At 40.3% G+C, this 23,470-nt stretch overlaps 1 protein-coding gene across 2 annotated transcripts in view; it reads left to right on the forward strand.

Moving 5' to 3' along the window:
- The window catches only part of syngap1b (synaptic Ras GTPase activating protein 1b), a 206,736-nt gene that overhangs the window by 59,710 nt on the left and 123,556 nt on the right, over positions 1 to 23,470 (forward strand). For both annotated transcript variants that reach the window (XM_087848482.1, XM_087848483.1), the window contains exon 3: positions 18,261 to 18,366. In XM_087848482.1, the coding sequence (XP_087704608.1) occupies positions 18,261 to 18,366 (106 nt within the window). The remainder of the gene's footprint in view (positions 1 to 18,260; positions 18,367 to 23,470) is intronic.

A 23,470-nucleotide genomic window follows, 5' to 3' on the forward strand; every position in this document is an offset into this window, starting at 1 on the left:
TACGATGCTGTATGTCACATCGTTATCACTGCAGGTTTTAATGCTCAATTCCGATTTTTTGATCAAATCCGATTTTTTTGTCTGCTCGTTCACACTACAAATAAAATGCAACAGCAAACGCGCTCTAGTGTGAACGCTCAAAGCGGCCCGCATGCGCAAAAGAAGACGTCACACACAACACGCTCTGTTTAGACTCAGAGCAAACAGTATTGTTTGACTGATGGTCCTTAATATAAAGACTTCGGACTTTGTGTTTCCCAATTTTTGCTTTAAGTTATTTTGTTATTTACATAATAATGTAGATAACCTAATAATGATCCTTATTGCTGTTTTAGAGGAGCTGTGCTTCAAAGGATAGTTGCAGATTTCTGTCAGAATCTGCAGATTATGCAGAACAAATAAAATGTTCACGTTTCTCCAACGTTGTCTTCCCAGCAGTTTCACCGGATGGCCAGGAAGCGTTCGCGATGTCTTATCGGGCGCTGATAATTGGCGTCTGTCTTGTGTCAGTGACGTAAAAGACAGATTTAATGCGACGTGACCGTTCAAACAGCAGTCACTTTCTGAAACGTCGGATATGTATCGGATTCAGTACCACATACGAAAGTGACCCAGATCGGATTTGAAAATATCGGATTTGTGCCGTTCACACTGTCATACCATGATCGGATATGGGTCGCATAGGGTCAAAAAAAATCGGATTTGATGCGCTTTCGCCTGCAGTGTGAACGTAGCCTAATTGTTGGACCTATGAGACTAGAATGTTTACAGATCTGTGGAGTGATACAAGTACATTTCTACAACACTAAAACCCGCTATAATTCTCAAACGGAAAAAGGTTTGAGTCAACGACAGTCTAAGTCTCAGTGTACAGTCAAATTCAATAATGGAAACAAAGAACAACTGTGAATGAACAGGTATAGATGATGCAGTACACACTGGTGGAGACCGGAGCCACTGGTGCTGCACTCTGTCATGTGGGCCTTTACTGTGAGCTGGCCTGTTGGAAGTCATAAAAGCCAATGGAAGTGCAGGTTTGCCAAAAGCCAACTGAATGACTCTCAAGCCACTAGAAACAAAACCATTCGGGCTGAAAAAAAAATGAAAATATAGTATGTGTTCCCAAAGTGCATGTGGAGGAAACTCTACAGTCAAACACAGGGATATTTCCCTATACTGTTACAGAGACTGGGAGTTATGTTAAAGGGAAAGATATTGAAACCTAGAGAGCAACCCTGAGTGAAAATCTGTTTCAGAATGTTTAGGGTCTCATTTTTGGGCAAAGGTTAACTTTTCCAGAAGATGAAGCGTATCACCAAGAAAACACAGAAGTGGTTTTGAGAAACCAATTTGAAAGTCGTTGAGTGGCCAAACCGGAGACCACAACTGCACCTCAAACAGCATCTTTGGAGAAACCTGAAAACGGCTGTGCACTTACGCTCCCAATTCAACCTAATGGAGCTTACGTGATTCTGCCAAGAAAAATGGGGAAGTCTTCCAAAAGAAAGGTGTGCCAAGCTTGTAGGATCATTCCCAAGAAGACTTTAAAGTGTCAGTGCTGCAAAAGGTGCTTCAAGTAAATTCTAAGGGAAGGACCTGAATGTCAAATAGGATATTTCAAGTCCTTTGAAATGTTTTTACTTAAAAAGTATTATGAAAAATTATGTCTGAAACAAGATATGAAAATGGTGATTACAAAACTTACCGAACGTCCGGTACTGTTTCAGTCCCATTAGAAAATGGTTTTGCAGAATGCCTGGCTTGAATTTAAAGCAGGTGTATATATAATATGTAATCTATTGTAGCAAAGCATAACTGACTTCGAGCCATTTGTCTAAAAGCAATCATAACCAAAGACATAGACTGGATAGATTAGTAGACCTAGATTCAGATTCTATCAAACACTATCTTGATGGGTATTCTCACAATGACCTGTCATATGTTTTTGTGCTATTTAAAGGACGATACTTATTAATAATATCTACTTTAAAGAAGGTCAGACAGAGAGGACTGTGTCCAGACTGTCCCACATACTCGAGTTTCTCTGGACTGGATCAGTGTCGCCTCAGGCTCGCTGTTGGGGTTCATTTTCAAGGGCAGCTGTTGTTTCTGGGGGAAGCCGTCTGTTTCTGGTTGTCGTTAGACACAGTTACACGGCAACCACAAACCTCAGAAGATTAAAAACACAGTGGGATGGTAGTTAGTTTGAAATTAAAAAGTATACATCACTTCAATTATTTATTTATTAAATTTTCTTGAACCGCCTATAAACAACCAGCCAAAATTTCATGGAAATTATGATGAAACCAGTGCTGCAGAAATGATTTTCCATGAAATGCAGATGAAATTAAGGACGATTAAGGAATTATATCAAGGAGAACAGGTGAACACTCACATTACAGCATTTTTGATCAGTAATTTGTGAAATTATAACCCTACACAGAGTTTTATAAGCCACCTTTTACTCTCAAAACCAACCACCATTGTTGGTTTTGGTATTTTCACAGTATTTGTTAAAAGAAGCAGTTACATTGAATCAAATGCATCCCCTTCTACCTGTCTCTGACATGAAAAAAAATGTATTGGAAACATAAGGTTCAGCCTGTGTGACACTTTTTAGGCAGCACAGATGGTCTGAAGACGTCGTTTCTGTGTTTTACAATAGAAAATATATTCTAATTGGATTTTAATATCCTAGATTTGTCAGATGGTTGTTTAAAGTAGCTCAGGGTTGACTTTTCCCTGAATAGCAGTTGTCTGCACTGTTGTTTATTACATCGACTGCACAGTAACAACGTAACTTTGATATATGCAGAGCTTTAAATGCTTTAATAAATGCCTCTCTGTTTTTAGCTGGTGCTTAACAATTTGTTCTGTTTTTCACCACTCCCGAGATCTACAGTGAAAATGAAATGTTGGCTGTTTAAACAGGGCTAAACTGAATTGTGTACAAGACAAAGCTCGACTGTGTTTATTCTCTGGTTCCTCAGTTAGTTAACACTGATTAACTGGGCTTTTTAAAATGTGTATTAGTGTGATAAACAGAGAGAGTGCATCTGCTGCTGGTTAGAGTAAAATCTCATCTTCAGGCCAGGAGATGGTACTGTTCTGCAAGTTTTCCAACTCACACATGCACACAGACACACACGGTTTAAGCTAACACTGCTGATTTATAACACTACTTATAATGCCACCATAAATGAGGCAGTGGCCTGAAAAATCCATAGGTCACTTCCCCAAACTTGGCGGGGAAATTATTGTATTATGCAAATGCTATTATATTTTTAAGTTTGCATTAAAGGCCTAAATTCTTACACATGAAAATACAGCTGTTTTATTTGTGCGTACTTTTAATTTGTCTGCCTCACTGCCTGTTGCTATTTATGCAGTATGTGTGCCACTGCATGGCCTGTGATTTAACCTCTCACTCTAAGGTAAAGTCAGCTTTGTTGGCAAGGCAATAAAGTAATGAATCCTTGCATGGTCAACATACAAGTGCCAGCTTTACTGTCATGTGTGTGCATGGCTGCCGGCGGTATTTCTGCTGGTCATCATTTCAATGAATGCAGCAGCAATTCCACTGATAACCCCGCACAACCGCCGAAGGACTGAACGGAGAGCCCGGTTCAATTAATCGGTGGCTCATCCCTGCCTAATTGCGCCAATAAGGCAGCAGCTGCGAACGAATCCAAGGCAGGGCTGACGTGCTGATGGCCGTCACCTCGGCGACGGCGAGAGGCATTAAATATTCATGCCTGTCACTCACCTCACGCAGCGCGGGTGTCTCTCGCCTCCTCTCCCGTTCACGCACAAACACAGACACACACACACTCGCCCTTCAATTTATTTCCATTCGTTTTAGACGGCTTCTGTGGCTCAGCAAAAAAAGGAAAAGAAAAAAGAAAAAAAAAGCAATCATACTGTACTTTTCCACAGCGGAGATATGGAGGATCAGAGGAGGACCTTGCTCTCCTTTCTCTGCTTCCCGCATATTTTGTTATCAGCCCATCTCAAACACACACCTTTCACCTCTCTGATTTTCTGTTTGCTTATATGCTTTGCATCTAAGCTCAGCGCAGTTCCTGCTGTGTCTCGTATCTCTGCCTCCTCCAGCCTCAGTCCTCATATTAATTCCCTCCATTGATCCATCACTCTTACCTTTTTTTCTTCTCTCCCCTGCTTCCTGCTATCTCTCGTCTTTATCTAATCTCCCTGTTGTTTCATCCCCTCCTACTCTCACTAATCTGTCTGCTTCTCTGCCTCCTTCCTTCTGTCTCCATATTCTTTGCGGCCGCACTTCCTCTTTCTCCTCCTCTCTCCATCTTTTTTTGCTGCAGCTCTCCTTCACAGTTCTCCCTCTTTCCTGCTCTCTCCCTTTCCTCCTCATCCACCCGCCCACTCTATCTCCGTCCTTTCCTCTGTGCTCCTCTTCCTCGCTCCCTCTCTCCAGGGCGACTGGCAGGAGTCTTTGGCTCTCCCACAGGCCACCTGTCTCTGTGCTCCTCGCAGCTCCATTCACTTACCGCTCCATTTTTTAAAAAATGTTTTATGAATGGCAGCCATCAGAAAGACACGGGAGGGACGTCTCCCCGGAGAGCTGAGGTGTCGCTTCGGGGTACAAGACTCCTCTGTTGTGCCTAAAATGTGTCACTATGGAAATTTGTGTTAATGTGCGTCTGTGTAGCTTTTCACTCCTGGTGCGTCGGGTTCATTGAACTGTTTCCTACTAATCGAGTGTGCAGTCACTTCATAGGGATAGAATGGGATTAAACTCTCATTGACATGTCAGCCATTGGCTTACTTTAATTGCCAAGGATAATACCTACAAGATGTGTGGAAAGTTAAAAATAAATATCTTGCCTTTAATTACAAGCCCCTTAATTTGCCTTCCCCCTCCGACAAAATGTCATCCAGTAATCACAACCAAATGTGACTTTAAGCTTCCTCCCCTCAGCTTTTGTGTGTGATTGGTAAAAAAATTCTTCCCAGTGAATTCCAAGCAAGAAAAATGGAGCAGCGTTACTTAGAAAACAAGCGAGCACGCAGCCCGAAGCAGCGGAAAATGTCACTTAGTGTTACTCTGTCTGGGATCATATGTTAGGATTAGAAGAAGAAGAAGAAAATTGGTACAAATGGATGCACTACAAAAACTACAGTACAGTTGAATCAGCGTAGATACTGCAGAAGGAAGGAAGTGAAGAAAACTAGAAGCAGCTGTCTTAGTAATTGTTTAACTTTGTAAATGAATTAGAATAATGATGATTAATTCCTAACTTAATCAAAAATTTCTGATAATGGCTAATCCTTGTAGTTAGATTTTCAGGAAATAATATCAAACATTTGGTGACTCCGCCTTCTCAAAAGTAGGATTTTTTCTTCGAGAAAAAGTAATGAACTTTTTTTAACGTCCAGACTTATGCGCTGATCTGGATGATCAATCCCTTCCCACCAATTTTCCTCACTGCTGCAGACTGCTCTTCCTCCTTTTGTCCTGTAGGGGGAGCGAGAGGGTTGACAGTGATGGCTTCCTGCCATCCTCTTCTCCACCTCCTTCTCCTCGTTGCATCTCGCATTAATTTGAGGTGACAGAGTTTCATATACCATTGCCACGCACCAGTGCCCTGTCCCCAAAGTCATGTGTTTGGGCTTTGCCCCCTCCAACTGTGTTATGCAAGAAAAAAAACACAATGTGGAAGGGGGGGGGGAGCAAGAGCCTTGCTCAGCCTGAGAGTATTTGAAAGAGCTGGGAAATATCAGCACTATAAAAAGAAGATGTAGTCCTGTAGCTCAAAACACACATGGTTGATGATTGTATCTGCTTCTTTAGTGGCCCCATTTCCTGCACTGAATTTTACATCTGACTGCATTAGAGCTTATCTGCAAAGAGGCCACAGCACCTCAGTGGCTTTAGCTTGTAGCTACTGTTGTCACAGTGCATAAAGAGTTGCTCAGAGGTGGATAGCATGTTTGCTCATGACCCCGGAGAACGCATCGAGGTGGCTGTCGCGTGGGAGTCGGAGGGATTAATTATGTAATGAACACAGGTGGGCAGTGGTTTGCAGAGAAGAAGAGAAAGGCTGATTCTTTTAGTAAGGTGGAACCCCTGAGGCGATGTTAACAAGAACATCTTGGTATTTGAGTAACTATTACATGCCATTTAAATAAAAATTGTCACTCACTCAGAAATAAAACATTTTTCCAAAGGTCATCTTGTACATACAAGGGTTTAAGTGACTTTTATCTTAGCATTTTGATTAATTTGCCTGTCCTCTGACTAGTGTGCAGTTTATTTTGTCCTCAATTCCTTGGAGGCACCTAGAGAAAGGGGAAAACTATGTCTAATTTGTCTCCAGCCATCTTACCAGGAGAAACTGCCAAATCTCTATGACCTTAAAAGCAATTCTCTGCCATTTATCATTTTTATTAAGAAGAATTGTACTTGGCTGGGTTCTTTTCTGTGGGATGTGGAGACTTATGGATGGCTTGAACTGTTTTTATGCTGTTACAGCCTCTACGAGCATGCAGAACAGACTACCTCAACATACATTAACATTTTAAGGATTTAGTTCACGATGTCAGCCCACATGCATCAGCTAGAGCTTCATTTAGACCTCTTCTAAAAGTCTTCCTGCTCGCCATTTTGCCTGTCTTCTTCTTCTTTTTGTCCTTAGCGGGCGACCAGCGGCGGTGGTCTGCCGCGCAACCAGTACGCTGCTGTAGGTGCCGCAGGTTCTCTTGCTTGACCAACGATTATCTTCCACGCTTTTCGATCTAAGGCGATGGTTCTTGCCTGCTCGAGGTTAAGTCGAAGGGCCTTCAAATCATCCTGGATTTGTTTCATCCATGTCTTCTTTGGTGCATTTCGATGCACCCTCCAATCGGTGGGGCGGGTCAACCAGAGTAGGCCATGGGGGTAGCGGCTCGGGTCCATTCGACAAATGTGGCCAAACCAACGGAGTCGGCGGCGCTGGATTAGGTCGCCGATCGTCGGTTGGCTGCCGCAGCTGGTGAGGATGGTGTCATTCGAATGACGGTCGTGAAGGGAAACGCCGAGAATGCATCTAAGGCAACGCATTTGGAAAACTTCGAGCTTCCTCAGGTCGTGTTTGAGCATTGTCCACGTCTCTGCGCCGTAAAGTAGAATGGGCAGGATCGGGGTTCGGTAAAGGTGGATCTTTGTCGCCAATGAGATGTTGTTCTTCTTCCAGACGCACCAGCGCAGGGAAGCGAATGCTGCCACCGCCTGCCCAATTCTGGAGCGTATCTCCACTGATGATGCCACTTTCTTCTCCTCGACGAGGGACCCCAGATATTGAAATTGTTGGACTTGTTTGATCTGGTCAGGACTTTGGTCTTCTCGGCGTTAACCTTGAGGCCGTACAGTTTGGAGTGCCGGGCGATGTCATAGAGGATTTTGCCTGTATATGTTCTTATGATGCTTCTTAAATTATGCTGTGCTGTTTTTAAATGTCTTTTTTCACTGTTTTCATCACGTTCTTTATGTTTTTATGTCAATTTAGGATAATTCACTATTCTACTATTCTCATGTTAATAACTGATGTCATATGAAATATTTTTTCCAGACAGCGTTCTTCATGTGTCCATCCATCCATGGTCATCAGGCAGCAGTCTGTTTTTACCCTTCTAACTCCTTTATGTCAATACAGAGAAGCTCTCAAGTGACAAACAAAATTAGTGTGTTTACACTGTTGAATATACTGAAATCTTCCAGCCCACTGAAGTACTCATTACAATCACAGGTCACCTTGCAGTTTTCAGCCAATAGAAGCATAACTTGTCGGTATCAGTGGCGATGCTAAACGGCACAGATGTTTCCAAGCAGTGCATTTAAAACCAAACATAACATGTGTTAAATTATAGAGTTAGATATGTAAAACTGGTATTATGTGTGGTCAGATGACTTTTTGGGAAGTCACAGAATCACTGACAGTGAACAGATGTCTGAACAACCTCAGTGAGCGGTGGCTTTTCTGAGATCCTCAGCCTAGCTTTAATATGGGATCAGTGAGCTTCATGCTTCTCATTCATTGTCTTATATAACCAGCAGTGTTCATGTTAAGCTGCTCTTGTTTGCATAAAGACAATGTTGCTGTTACTGTAGCTGTGCAAATGAGAGACCACCAGCATGACTTGACACCTCTAAAAAAGATTTGGGACTAGATCTAAAATGTTGGCAGATTCACTGATTGCAATGGGTTGTTGCTCAGAAGTTGCCACGTTGGTTTTACATTTGAAATGTGAGAACAGACTGATTACATGAGCTATTTAACCAATCAAATTGTCTCAAACATCAAGCTGTTGGGTAGCAGCGCGACCCCTTGTGTCCTTAAAGTACTTGAACTCTCCTCCTGCGGCAACGCTATCCCACCGCAGAGGAAGCATGCACCATTTTCTGACTGAGAACTACAAGCTCAGATTTGGAGGTCTCATCCCAGCTGCTTCTCACGCTGCTGCTAATCACTCAAGTGCACGCAGGATGTAACCGCATGATGAAGCCAGCAGTCCTATATTATCTCTCATATGCAAAGATGAGACACCAACACCCTCTGTCCCTTGGCTGTGCCCAGAAATTCTTTCCATTAAATCTATGAACAGAATTGGTGACAAAGGGCAGTCTTGGCAGAGTCCAACACCTACTGGAAATGAGTTTGACTTACTGCCAAAATGCGAGCCAGGCTCTTGTTGTTGATGTAGAGAGAGACTCTTTTCTGTCAATCAATAGCATCACTTTTTATTTTTATCATAGCGCACAACTCTTTTATTTTAATGGCTATGCCTCTTTTTGGAAAGTGCTTGAGGTCAGAAGGAGGTGGAACATCTGTCTATGAAAGGACAAAACTGATGCTCTGAAGGACACATGCTTTTGGACAAGTTGACTCCTATCGTGCTGTACAGAAAGCATGTGTGTGTGTTCCAGTTAAGTGTGTGTATGATTTTGTGCTTGAGCCAGCATCAGACAGCCAGCAGTGTTTGATTACTGTCCTGTTAAGAAATAATGGATTGCTAGGTTTTCAAACATCACACAGTGCACACTATTTCCTGCAGTTATACAGACTCATCGAGTTTTCTTTCTTTCTCTTGCAAACAGACTCCCTCTTTCCCTTTCTTAACCCACACTTTCCCATACACATCATGCCACCGTATTCCCTTGCTCCTCACAGCTGGGCCTGAAGAAGCAATGATGGCGTATGGGCTATCCATCCTGCAGCATCGCTCAACCCAACCTGCCAAGCTGAACAAAAACCCACTCTTCCCTTCACATGAATGGCTCTACCTTCACTCTTCTGCCACCCTCCTTTCCTTTCTCTTCAGACGTCTCAATCCCTAAATCCAAATTTCCCACTATGCCAGGACTGGCAGTTCCCTCATATGATGCGACACAGTTGTTGTTCTTAATCATTTCTAATCATCTGACTGTAATTAGAAATGGATCGATTTCAATCTTGAAAATTACCAAAGTTATCATGGATGCGTAAATCCACCAGGCAAACACTTCATTTCAGATTGAATGATATTGATCGCGACACTGCTGGTGTCAACAGTCTCCAAGCATGATCCAGAACCTGAAATCAAATGTCTAACTTGTCTTTAACCAAGTGTTGTGATCAAGTGTTGCACTTGGAAGGTATTAATTTACTAATCTATACTTTAATTAGAGAATCGGGGAATGTTGGATTGTTGAAGTCTTCACTCTTTCACATTTTATAAATAAATGCCAAATACTACTTCGTTGTACACTAAGACATTCTGCTGTCACATTCTGTTAGTTACTGTTAACACAGCATGTGGACGCAGTGACAGCCACACCATCGGTTCACCTACTAAATGTAATAATGATGGAACTTTGGGGAATAGTGGAACTCACTGGATGCATGATTAGAATCAATGCCGAAATACTGAAAACTTGTTTTTCTTTGCTAAGATTATGGTCCAGCTGGTCTTTTTACCCAGTAAATATTTGTTCCCTAAACAAGATATCTCCCCAAATACTGGCCACATGGTATGGACATTTATGGATCCAACAAAATGATTCATGTGTTAGTTTAGGTCAATATTGTAACTTTGCCCAGTATCTTTACTCCTTGCAAGAATTTTGAATTTATGTTTTTGAAGTCTGTTTAAGACTCTGCGTCTTGGTTTAATTATAGTTTCAAAATGTTCGATATTCTTTGTGAATATCAGCTAGACCTTCTTCCACCTTTCTAACGGTGAGGACCTACTGTACCTTTTTTAAATGTTATCCATTTAGAAATTATAATAACAGAAACTGTTTTTCCTCTTTCCTTTTCTTCCAGTGTGTGTCCTAAAGTGAGATTCTACTCAAGACCATGTTCATTTAATATCCAGCTCTTATACCAAGCAAACCAGCCAACACACTAGTGATATATACAGAGTCTCACTGTGTATCTCTTGCACTAAAATAGGAGAGTGAAGACTGTCATGAACTGTGACAGTGCCAAGGTCTGTACAGATGGACTATACTCAGTGTTGGGGAGTAACGGAATACATGTACCGCCGTTACGTATTTAAAATACAAAATATGAGTAACTGTATTCCGTTACAGTTACCGTTTAAGAATACAGTTACTTTGTTGAAATAAATGGATTACACGGTGGTACTTCCCTGTTTCATATTGTGGCGGGTCAGGACTGTTTGGGTTTTGTTTGACAGCTACGTTCTGGTGTTCCAGGTGGCAGCGTTACGGTTGCCATGGTTACAGGGTGACGCTCTCTCTCTCTCTGTGTGTGTTTCCTGGGTGAGAGAGGCCTTTTTGTTGTTGTTGTGCTAAGCTAATAGGCAGAATGCTACAGGTATAGCTCTAAAGAATGTAGCATCATAGGCAGTGTAGTCCGTGCTGCAGGGAGAATGGACTGTCATACACGTTATGTGTCTGTGAGCGAGGGAGGGAGAAAAAGGAAAAGTACGAGCTGTCATCGAGCAAAAACGGGAGCTGGAAGCATGTAAATATAATAATAACCACTGCAGCCAAGAAGAGAGCCTGACGAGCCCAGTTGTAAGTAAGCTATTAAGACTCGACTGTACACCGTGTTCGTGTTTTCCTCCAAAAACAATAAGTTCCGTTGCAGCAGCCTTTCAACGCCTCTCTCTGTCTCTGCTAGCAAAGTTGACCCAGACAACAAAGTAAAGCTAGTTTTCGGCTACGAGCCCGACACAGAACCCACTGTATTAGCCAGAGGTCCCTTTACTACAGTTCACAGCCGCGGACCTTCAGTAACAGTAATAAATCACAGCAATAGTACATTGATGTAGTTGTAAACAGCATGATAATATATTAAGTAATCCAAAGTATTCAGAATACGTTACTCTCATTGAGTAACGTAACGGAATACGTTACAGAATACATTTTGGGACATGTATTCTGTAATCTGTAATGGAATACATTTCAAAAGTAATCTTCCCAACACTGACTATACTTTACATGTGGATGTATAAACATGCATAGAAATGTTCATCCACTGATACTAGTCATTTCACAACCAGAGAAGTTGTGAACGTCCTGTTGAAAAATCAAACAGGTCTGTGTTTTATAGCCATACAGAAAAAAACACTAACTCTGGGTAAGAATGACATCTTGGGTCAGTTGCGTCAGAGATTATTATTATTTTTTTACTACTTCTTCACTTTGAATTGATTCTGCATGACTTTATGCCACTGGACTGGAATTGACCGGAGGCAGTTGCCACCCTCAAGCATAAGAAAAATAAAAAATGAATGTGCAGATTGGCATTAAATTTGCTTTTACAAGTGCTCTGAATGAACCCGTGTCGTAGATACATTTTGATTTAGATGTCCTCGTGATTTTTTTTTCTGCAGCACCACTTTTACTTGCATGCTGTAGTTATCTCTGCGAATAAGAAAAAGCTGTTATTAGCTCAGAGTGCTTGCTGGATCATAGAACAGCATCTGATGGCCTCTCTCAAAACACTTTTTAGAGGAGCTGCTTCCCACAATTTTTGTATCTTTGTGATACAGATACTGTAATTTAACAACCAGTCAGCAACTGTCCAGGTGTTTTGTGATGACACTTTCCAAAATTGAACTCTCTCAAGCTGTTGTTTTTCTTTTTCTCAACCACTTCCAGCGCTCTTTCTCGGCACCACTGAGTGAAACGCCTAAATTCCTTCGAGAAAATATTTTCCAATATTTTTTGTGAGTGTCGGTGTCCTAGTCATTTTGCACCCCCTCTCTGTCATAGCTGACTTCTTGCTCTGCGTTTGAGTGTGGCCACTGGGAAGGAGTTAAAGCCTTGTCAATATCCTTGTTTTGTTCTGCTTGCAGAGTTCTAATGGACACTGTAGCTTCTAGTTTTCACCATAAAACGCTGTATTTACATTACCACTGGCCCTTTGGGGTGTGAGCGAAATAATTTATTTAAATATGTGTGTTCGACACAAGTCCACCATCTAAAATGGTCAGAGTGCAAGCTGAATGCTGCCTCTCCATGGATGCTGAGGGCAAGCCGCCTGCCAGCTTCGTTTGCCAACTCGTGGCAACCCCAGAGACGGTGTTATGTCACATCTCCAGCTGTTGACCTCGCAACATCTGACCAATCGCATCCTGCCACACACAGAGAAAAAATTGCCTCCAGGTTTTTTCCCCATGCTGGAAGCTGTGGTGGGATGCCTATTGGTGGGGTAGAAAGTTGTTTTGGAGCCTTTCCATGAGTCAAGCTGTCAGTGATGAATTGCACAGGGCAGGGCAGCAGTAGGGGAGAAAATGAGTGGGCTTGTTCTTGTTCAAGTAGATGTGACTGGGGAAAATTACCATATTTAGCTTGTTGTAACTGGCATTTAGACGGCTAGTCAGGAATTTAGCTTTTTATGACTCGTGGATTTAAGTTGATTTTAGTTATTTGCGTGTAACTCACACTCTTATTAAGAATCTACTGTGTAAGAAGGAGGATTTGAAAGTGTTAATCTGTATGCACGAGCAAACCTATGCTTACATGTATTTTGTAGGCTTCTTAGAACTCGTACTGTAGATAAAAGTGAGCACAGCCCAGTTGTCTCCTGTGGAATCCATGGCAACAGCAGAAAATCTGGACAGAGAGAAGCATCACTTTAACCCTGCTGAAAAGCACAGCGATCCCTTCAATAACCGCAAAACCATTCAGTGAGATTACCTGCTGTATGAGTTTGCTACTCCTCCACACACCCCTCCCAATTCCTCTTTCGTGGACTCGTTGCTGGTGCAGAGCTCAATCAGGCAATATGAAACCACTTCGCTTATTACATGCATTTAGAAACACCGTGAGGCACGGCGGTCCCAATAAGGCTTCAGAAACCGTGGCTTTATCTGCATTCGCGATCATATGGAGCTGGCTGAATGTGGGGTTAATTCAGGTTTGCTAGTCCTTATTGGCACTAAAGCATATTCAATTAGTGGAACAGAGTGCTCAGCCACTCTGCTGCTGCTTCCTGCATTAATCTGGCAGCGAGAATTAAAAGAGTGTAAGAAAAAAGTGTATGCACTGACAAGACCTGGATTTAAATTGAAGGTGAATGCACTAAAAGGCTTCGATTTAGAACGAAGAAGGCTGTCTTATTAGTTTTCTTGAGGATCTAATAATGTTACCATGGTATGAGGGAACTAGTAACATGTAGCATGTAAATGAGCACAGCCATTTGTAGCAGCTGTTAAGCAGTTGATGGCTGGATGGATGGACAGATGGATGGATTTACCCAAATAGATTTTTTTGAGTAAACCTTTGTCTCAGTAGATTTTGCAGAAATGTGTACTACATTAAAAGACATAGTAGTCTGTAGTAGTCTATAAGGTGTGACAAAACAACACAGGAGATAAAGCATGCACATGCACAGACTCCAAGGAAGGCTAAAAGCTGAGAAATGGGGAAACTCGCCCAATAAAAATGGAACGTGGTGAATTATAGTACATGTGCTGTGCATTCTCACTCTGGACTCATAAAGAATGGATGCTGCTTAATATATTTTTCATTAAGGAGGTTCTACTGTAATTTCATCGTAACCGGCAATATGTTCATTCCAAGACGACATTACAACGTAGCTTTGTGCTCTTTGGCTGCACAAGTTGCAAAGTAGAGAGTAATTGCTAAGGCTGCTGATTTACGATGCTTGTACCCGATTAAGTTGGATAAAGAGACTCATAAGCAGAATCCCGATGCTGTGATGTGTCTTCAGCTTGGCTGCTTTAACTAGATTATTGCAGCAGAGATTTGCATTTATGTATACGAGTGTGTGTGTGTGTGTGTGTGTTTATTTGTACAATGTGATATAGCTGTGCAGTGGTAGTGAAGGATGGCAGTTGCTTGATGTGGAGTTGTGTTTGCATTAAATTATTATGTGTCACTTTGGACACACATGAGAACACACTCTACCAATTAGCTGTCTTTACTTTCCTAAACTCAGGCAAAAATGCGCACGCTCGCTCTGGAATTCTTTTATCTTCACAGAGCATCTTTGGAATGAGCGCCTCTCTGCTTTCTTGAGGGACATATGGCTCAGTGTGACCTGCCAGCGTCCTTCACTATTGCTGGCTTTACCCCAAAGCCCCCCCAGGCTGCACTATCCTGCACTGCTCTCTGCAGTTAGTACCACCTTCTGACTGTCTGTGTTCTAACCAGCTCTTTTATGCAGACACTATTCCCAATAGAACACTCTAAAAGGCACACACATATATTATATTAACACAAGCAAGGCTACTGCTCTCATTTCTGCACACACCTTTTTATGTTTATGTCAGCATGCATAAAGGACAGTGGCTGATGCTCATACCTGCTGTTCATACAGCATCTATTCATATTTGAAATAATCACTACAATTCAGCGTTTCTTCAAAATGTAGAAACAGAATTTATGTAACACCTGCGTGCAGAAGAAGAAAAATGTTATGGTCTCACATTTCAACAGCTATATACAGCTATATACAACAGCTTGGCAGTAATTTGGCCTCTGCAGTTTGTTTTGCTTGAACTGGTACTGTCAGACATTTTATTATATGTCAGTTATTTCAGTTATGCACACACGACAAGGAAGGACTCCAGTAGAGCTCGGTGATGCAGTAATAATGTTTATTTGTACATAACAAGACTGGTGTTGCAGTACTAGTGTTTTACAAAAGCATATAAATAAAATGCAGTTATATATGCAGATGAAATATATTTATGAATTTAGAAGCCCTGGATTAACCCAACAACTGATTTTGGACTATCCGGTCGTTAAGTCTGACGTCACTAGCCGTGTCTGGGCCTAAACTCCGCTGCAGCTCCATATATCAAACGATCAGCATTACTGAGAGTTGAAAAACTGTCTTAAGTCTTTCATCTTTAATAAAAATGATCAGCGTTCTGCTCTACCAGGTGTAACAATTGAGTTTAACATCCAGGCATCCATGAAAACGGAATTTATGACATTTAACGGAGTTAGAAGTTAGCAGGAAGTTAGCTCGCTAGCTTCTAGCTAAATACAATATAGCATGTCCTGACTGCGGGGTTTTGGAAACAAATTAAAACGTACAGCTCTGTTATCACTTCCAACATAAATGAAAACAGAAAACTAAACAGCAGTGACGTTTGTAGGGTTACTGAAGTTTGGCTAGCTGGTATATAATGATGTGCTACGTGACCGCTAGCGACACAGCTATGTTAGCATAATATAAACAAGCTAACTTTTTTTCCACTCGATAAAAGTTAACGTGAGTGTTCTCGGTGGTCAGGAACAAATGTAATCACATGGCAGGATGCTGTAAAAGAACCAAACTTCAGCCAGGAGAACAACTGAGATAATCCATCCACAATACGAGGTTAGTCATTCATATACTGCTGCATGGGCTGGGCTGTAGTTACATCCTAAGGTTTTAAAAACTGAGCTTAAATAAATGATTAGCGGTAATAAAAGCCGAGGGAGGTCAACAGTGATCACTGACTGTTTTAGGAGCTTTTTGAGATTAAATAGAAGAAAATACAACACATTAAACATGTTAACAACACAAAAGCCATATTAAACGCAGACTACTTTAGGCCCGGAAGTAGGATTCGTCACGTCATCACTTAACGACCGGATAGGAAAAAGCTGGAGTGCAAAACAAATACAAATATACATAAGAATAAATAACAATGAATTAAAAAAATATATATAACATAGATTCAGAAGTTCAGTATACAAAAATGAGCTAAAACACTAAAAAAAATAATTTTAAAAAAGCACTAGAAGACTTTAAAGCTAGAAAATTTATTTTTATTAAATAAGAAAACTTTACAAGAAATCCCTTTGAAATATTCTTTTTAAAACTAATGAAGCAACTCAAACAGTTAAGTAACAAAGGTGACAAATATATCTTAAGGCAGAATATGTAGTTGAATTGTGTTGGGTTAGAGTGCCTAAGTTGACCAAAAACGTATTAAATTTACAGGCATTTGAATGTCTTTTTGTTTAATATTAACTAAACTCTGAGCTCTGCCTTTTGCCTCCTTCAGCGTGCTACCTGACACTTTTTTGTTTTCTGCAGTCTGGTAATGGTCAGGTGGAGAAAGGGGGTTAATTTTGTTGAAATAGCTGCCTGATTGCGCTGAAGCCTGGCTTTTTAAGAGCAAACATGAGGTGTTTGGTGTCAAAAAGCAATGCTACAAACATCAATCCAGTCAACCAAATGGGACTAAAATGCAGCAAACACATAGTTTAGTAAGAACTCCAACCTAAATCTAATGCAGCTTAATACAGCAGTCCAGCTTTCACATACTGGTGCATCACAGTGTGTTATTTTGAGTCAAGTCTCATCATAGATTTCTGTTGGCATTTCTTTGTGTTTCCTTGGTGTTCTGGGGCTCATTGCCAACAATGTACTAGCTTTGGTGTTCAGCCAAGATTTATAGGTCGGTGCTGTACAGTATACGCTGTATTTTCTGGGTGGAACTGTGATGTTTCCAAAGGACCAGGGTTTCTGATTAGTGCAGCACATTCTCCCATTTATATTCCCTCAAGTCTCACTTTTATGAATTCAGGGACTGTGGGCCCAAATGTGGCAGCAGTGTGAAATGTGGTCTGTTTTATTTTTTCCTTGTCTTTTTGCTTTGGGTTTTCAGTCACAAAGTGAACTGCTGTGGAAGATATACAGTGATTCCTTTTTTTAATAATATATTCTTTCTTTTACTTTTGTTGGGTGATGTGCAAAGACTTTAAAGAACATGATCCAAATGTTGGCCTGTGGGCTACATCTTAACCAACATTAACTGTGCTCATATTATCCTCATTTACAGGCTCATAAATCTATTTCAGGATTCTATTAGAATAGTTTACTTGCTTTAATGTTCAAAAACACATTATTTTTTTTTAAAAAGAGGACTTTTTTTCATCCCCTCTCTCAATTGATCCATTTCACCTGCTGTCACTCCTCATTTTGCATTTGTTGGTCAGCTGATGAAACACAAGAAAACTAAAAATATGTAAATAAGAGCACTGTAACTGGGAATTCTTCTTTATTAAAAATGAATATAAAACCGGGAAAAAGAGCAAAAAGGGACCATGGTAATATTAACCACATTAGCCATGCTTTGTGCTAATATTAAATATGAAGGCTTAAAATAAAAGTAATTTGCTGAGCCTTCAGTTCCTCATATACCAGGAGTCCATAAAAGATTTTGTGCTGTGATATTTGCTGTGCTTTGCTCATAGCTGAGACTTTTATGGATCAGTTAGCCAGGGCTGATTTTTTTCAAGAAACCGGCCCGATAGACAATTAAAAATAGCCTCCTAACCCATCTAATATCCAGATTTGGGTGTCAAATAGCCTCTAGTTTATATATTAGTATGATATATAATAATTTTTGGGTAGAACTTTGTTTTGACATGTACAACAATATGTATATATAACCAGCTAAGGAATAGAGAAAACATATAAAACATAATAAAGGCACTTTGGGCTAATGTGGTCTGTTTGATTGATTTCAGCAGAGGTTTATGAGTTCGTTAATGATTTTGAAAACAGTCCCATTATAGAACTATTTTCTGTTTTGTCTAGAAAGCAATTTTTGCTCCAGTCTATTCCCAGAAGCACTTATAATTTCACAGAAATCTAAAATTATTAGTGCAACTGTACTGCAGTTGTTTGTCAAAATACGTGTGAGCATCGGCTCCTCATAGGCGTCAAAGAGAAAGAGTTTGTAGCTGTTCTGTACAGAACTTTAGGTCGCCGTTTTTGCTGGAGTGTGAGTTTGTGTACTGACCTTGTGCTCTCCCTGTGCAGGTACACCCTTTGCTGATGCGCGAGAGGCGCTCAGAGTCTCACAGGAACAAGCTGCTGCGGCGGACAGTCAGCGTTCCTGTTGAGGGAAGGCACCATCCCGAGATGGGTGAGCAGACAAATTTCATTTTTTCTCCGACTTTTTTTCTCTGATTCTGATTGAGGCTCTAATCAAGATCCAATCAACAGTTATGTTGCGTTTTGTCTTACTTTTAGCTGTTTATTTTCGACAGTTTTAGTGATGTGGTGCAAAAGGCTCATTCTATGAAAAGAAATTCACAAACATATTTTACAAAAACATCAACTTTGAGCAAGAGAACCCGTCTAAGTTTGACAAATACAAGTGGTATTTTCTCTGTGCCAATCAAACAGTTGCAACAAAAAAGGAATTTGTTACTAAATAGAATCTTGAGGTGATATCTACTTGTTTTAACTCACGCTGCTGAAGGCATTTTTCACAGACAGTACTGCAGATTTTGTCTACCATCATTTCCAATGAGAACATTTTTGGCAAGGCAAAAAATGTTTTTTTTTTTTTGTTTTTGTTTTTTTTTTTGAAGTTTCATTATTTTTCTGGCCATCCGCTAATGTTTTAACACAGACTTGGAAAAATGTGAAACTATCCATTAGTGACACACTCTGTGGACCATTTTTGGTTGATGCCCCAGTTGCTTCTCGCGGTAATTCAACATCCTTTTTTTGGTTGCCCATTATGATTTTCAAAAACATTATCACCTGTGTTACTTTAGTTTGTGTTTCTTATAATAACAGGATGGTTGCATAGCAACGAAAATGATGTAAAGCTTTTGGTATCCTTTGAGCCATTACTCGCGCTGTTACTAGCAACGCTCGCAGCAGCACTCTGCATCTGAGCAGAGATAAAAGCGTCACATCTGATCAGAGCTGAAGGCAGCTGCTTCCTTTAAGATTTTCACTCGTTCTTTTGTCAGTTTGACTGATTTTTATCAGTCGACTCACTTTGAAATGAAAGACATGCATTGATTACTTGATTAACGCACATATCGTTTGAGTTTGTTGTCTGTCTCTGCCATTGATAAATTTTTTTATTTTCTTTGTTTATGCTTTTAAACTCTTCCGACTCTTTTTTCACTTGTCCTCTTGGCTTTTTTATTGCCATAGCGTCCTCTTAAATTCTCAATGGATCCCGTGAAACTGACCCTCTGATAGCAGCCTTCCTTTGTTTATTTTGCCTGACTCAGTCTCTCTGGGCCCTCTACAAATGTCCCGCACAGTTTCTCCCTTTTCCTTCACCCGACACCTCTTCCTCGCACTCAGCTATTTTAAGGGTCTCCCTTGCGGCGTCCTCTATCATTGATTCTGCCATTGCTTCTGCTTCTTTGCTGCCCAACAGTGCTGATTCAACTGGATAAATACTTTTCTCAGTTTTCATATGAGTGACTCTCTGACCTTAAAGCGATCAAGCAGTGACACATCACTTGACGTGGTCCTGCTCTATTTTGACATACGCTGACATGGCAGTGTCACTTCATATTGCCTATGTGTAAGCGTATTGTAAATATGCATTCACATATGTTAGTTTGCTGTGGCACAGGCCATAGTGCACTGACACCATTATGAACCGACGGTAGTGCCTAAGCACAAAGTGCCAGAACAGATTAATGGACTCCAGGAAATTTGTAATTATCAGATACACAAGAAAGCTAATGGAGGCTGTCATGAGGCCACAGTTAGAGGCATACTCTACAGGAAGCTACATGACCTACTTTATGAATTCTCTGACTTAAAACAATGAGGTGATTAGGGTTTCACAGTGAATTAAGTCATCATATACTAATGTGCCAATTATTTATTCTGAAGTTGATTCGATCTCACATTTAAGTTGGAATCTGACTTGAGCAGTGAGCTGCACTAATGCTGTTCCTTGGCCAACAGATTACACTGTTTGCAGAAAACTATTTGTCATTTTGAGTCAGATTTTTGTTTGATTTTATTATTGCAACGTTTATAAATAGTATGCCCAACCCAAATGTGCTTATAGACACTGTTATAGATTGACAACGCCGCCATAAATTATGAAAAATGATAAATAACTGATGTACTTCCCAAGGTTTAGAAACAAAAGCTTACATTTCATTATGCAGTTTTCAGTGGTTACATGTAGGAACAAAGCACATTCGTTTACATGAGCACTTGGGTTTGACATGCAAATGCACCAGTCGGCCATACAGGTAATTTTCATCTGCAGCCCCCCCCCCCCCCCCCCCCCAATGTGCAGAAAATTTTTTAATTTAATTTAATTTAATTTAATTTAATTTAATTTAATTTAATTTAATTGACAGCTCATTCAGGGCCCTATAGCCAAAAGATTATTTCCCTCCGAAGTGATGCATATTTGGGGTTCTTGTTGTCTTACCTTCTTGCTGTTTCTCTCACACACACACACACACACACACACACACACACACACACACACACACACACACACACACACACACACACATACATGTATAAAGAAGTAAAAAGGCAGCAGCACAGGAAGCAGCATGGATAACATAAGTCAGGCACAGAATGTTAGGGAGCTGTGATCCGGGTGGGTTGCAAAGCAACTTGTAGGCAGACTAAAGAAGCTTAAATAACTTGCACAATCTGTGATTTGCCAATTACATGCAAGTTGTAAAGGGTACCACATGATTCCTCAACTGATGTGGGCTGAAATTGAGGCGTCATGACAGCGTCTGGGATTTATTTAGTGACCGCCCTGAAATGTACTCTGGCTGTTAACTCATCATAATAAGGTCAGTACAGAATAAAAATGTTTCAGCTTCGCACAGTTCTTAGAACCTTTATTAGCTGAAGCATCCCTGATAATCATCATTCTTTCTGAGAAACTGGATGTATCGGGGTCAGACTGTTGAGACTGTCAAAACATGTAAGGCATTGTTCGATATTTTGGGAAGTAGGTTAATTACTAAGAATAATTAGATTGATAAAGCTCTGATGCTAAATATAGATCAATCTATAGCAGCTGTTGAAATGGTTGAAATGCCTCACCTGATTCAGACTGGTAAACAGACTGGTATTGATCTACCAAACTCTTAACAAAGTCAAACTATGACTGAGGTGGGCCAAATCATTTGCCACGTGTATTGCTGTCATCCCTGCCATGTTTCCCTATTTAGAAGCACAAGGACACATAACAGTGTAATATGTATGTATATATATATATATATATATATAAAAAAGTATTCACTTGGATGGAAAATTATTAAAATGGCGAGGTTATTATCAGCATTTTGCTGTCATATCTTTCTGTCTTATAAAAGGAAACTTTAGTGTGCATTTAGTATATTCATTGAACATATTTCTGAATGTTTTAGGACCTTCAAAATGATGAATAATTGTGCCTTTTCACATATTTGAAAGGCACGATGTCGTCATCTTCAGTGGATCCAAAACAAGACGGAGAGTTCAGAAATATTTTTATGTCGGGTGGAAAGTTTAAACTGCAGACACTGAAGCTGCAGCAGCCTCTTATCACCAGTCCATGCGCTTGACAACACTAATACATCAGCCTGGCCTCGCTGTTCATCACAGGGCCAAAAAGCCTCGATTTTTTAGAAGATATTTATGAATGGAGGCTTATGACAACAATCCCAGCTGGAAGCCTGATGTAGTGACACAAACAGATGGAAGATACTGGGCTGTGCTGATGATAAGTCAAAGACACAGTAGATCAGAAACATGAAGCGATGCAGATACGTTACTTTTCTCCTTCTCATTCACTTCTCAATGCTTTTTAAGTTGAGCAGGTAATTAACATATAATGAAGGCATTAACTTCGCTGGATAATTATGGTACAGCATAAGCATTTTATGTAAATATGCTTCCTAATTAGCATTATGTGATTGTGACTGGGGAACATAATTTTTCTTAGCTAAACAAAAAAATGTTCTTGAGGTGGTTTAATTTCTGTCTTTCTTTCTTAGTACTATTAATTATATAAGAAAAAATATTAGTATTGAATGTCTGCATGTATGATGCTTAACACTGATGAAACTTTAGTATCATGTAATACTATATGATATAAGACACAATATATAGATATAGGCAAGGCAAGTTTATTTGTATAGCACAATTCAACAACAAGGTGATTCAAAGTGCTTTACAGAGACATTAGAAACAAAAACAAATAAAAAGCATGATTTAAAATTGATTAAAACAAGCAAACAAACAAACAAACAAACAAACAAACAAAACAGTATATAAAATCAAAACGGATAAAATCAGAACAGTAGATAAAATCAGTAGTTAAAATGTAAGTTTTGAAATTTAAGCTTAAGTGCGGATTTGGTGCTTTATTCAAATGCAGCTGAGAACAGGTGAGTCTTCAACCTGGATTTAAATAAACTGAGTGTTTCAGCTGATCTGAGGCTTTCTGGGAGTTTGTTCCAGATATAAGGAGCATAAAAGCTGAATGCAGCTTCTCCGTGTCTGGTTCTGACTCTGGGAACTGATAAAAGACCGGATCCAGATGACCTGAGGGATCTGGAAGGTTCATACTGGTGTATCAAAAATGATACATCTGCAATAAACACATGTAGTAGGCTCACAATACTTAATTTTATGGCTGATGTTAAAAGTCATATGATAATTGTTACATCAATGATATGTTGACCGTTTAAAATAAGAAGAAGAATTAGAATTGATAACTAAGAAGTGGTTAAAATAGATTGTTGAACAGTGAAGCTGTAAGAAGTAGAGGTAGTGAAGGTGTATGAGTTTAAATACTTGGGGTCAACCATCCAAACCAACGGACAGTGCAGAGGAGAGGTGAAGAAGAGAGTGCAGGCAGGGTGGAGACGAGTGTCAGGAGCAGAGATGGGCATTACTTTTTTCAAGTAACGAGTAAAGTAAGGGATTACTATTGCAAAAACGGTAATTAGATTACCGTTACTTTCCCGTAGGATGATTTTTTTGCGAGAATGTCTCATGACAGTGACGTAAGCGAGTGCGACGTTCGTGACAACAGCTGTGTGCAGATCAACAATGGATCAAATATCGAGTGCGGGAGAGAGTATGAGCGTGCAGCGTTTAAAGCGTGGAAGTACTGACCTTACTTTGAGTTTGATTCCATAAAAAGTGACAAAAACATTAGTGTCCGTTGTGCGTGAGAAGAAAACTTCTTTTTACAGCGAAAAAACCCCTAAACTTCAAAGCAAGCACCGAGTAGC

Source organism: Neolamprologus brichardi, chromosome 11 (genome assembly GCF_056152115.1).
Source record: "Neolamprologus brichardi isolate AB-2024 chromosome 11, ASM5615211v1, whole genome shotgun sequence".
NCBI classification, from domain to species: domain Eukaryota; kingdom Metazoa; phylum Chordata; class Actinopteri; order Cichliformes; family Cichlidae; genus Neolamprologus; species Neolamprologus brichardi.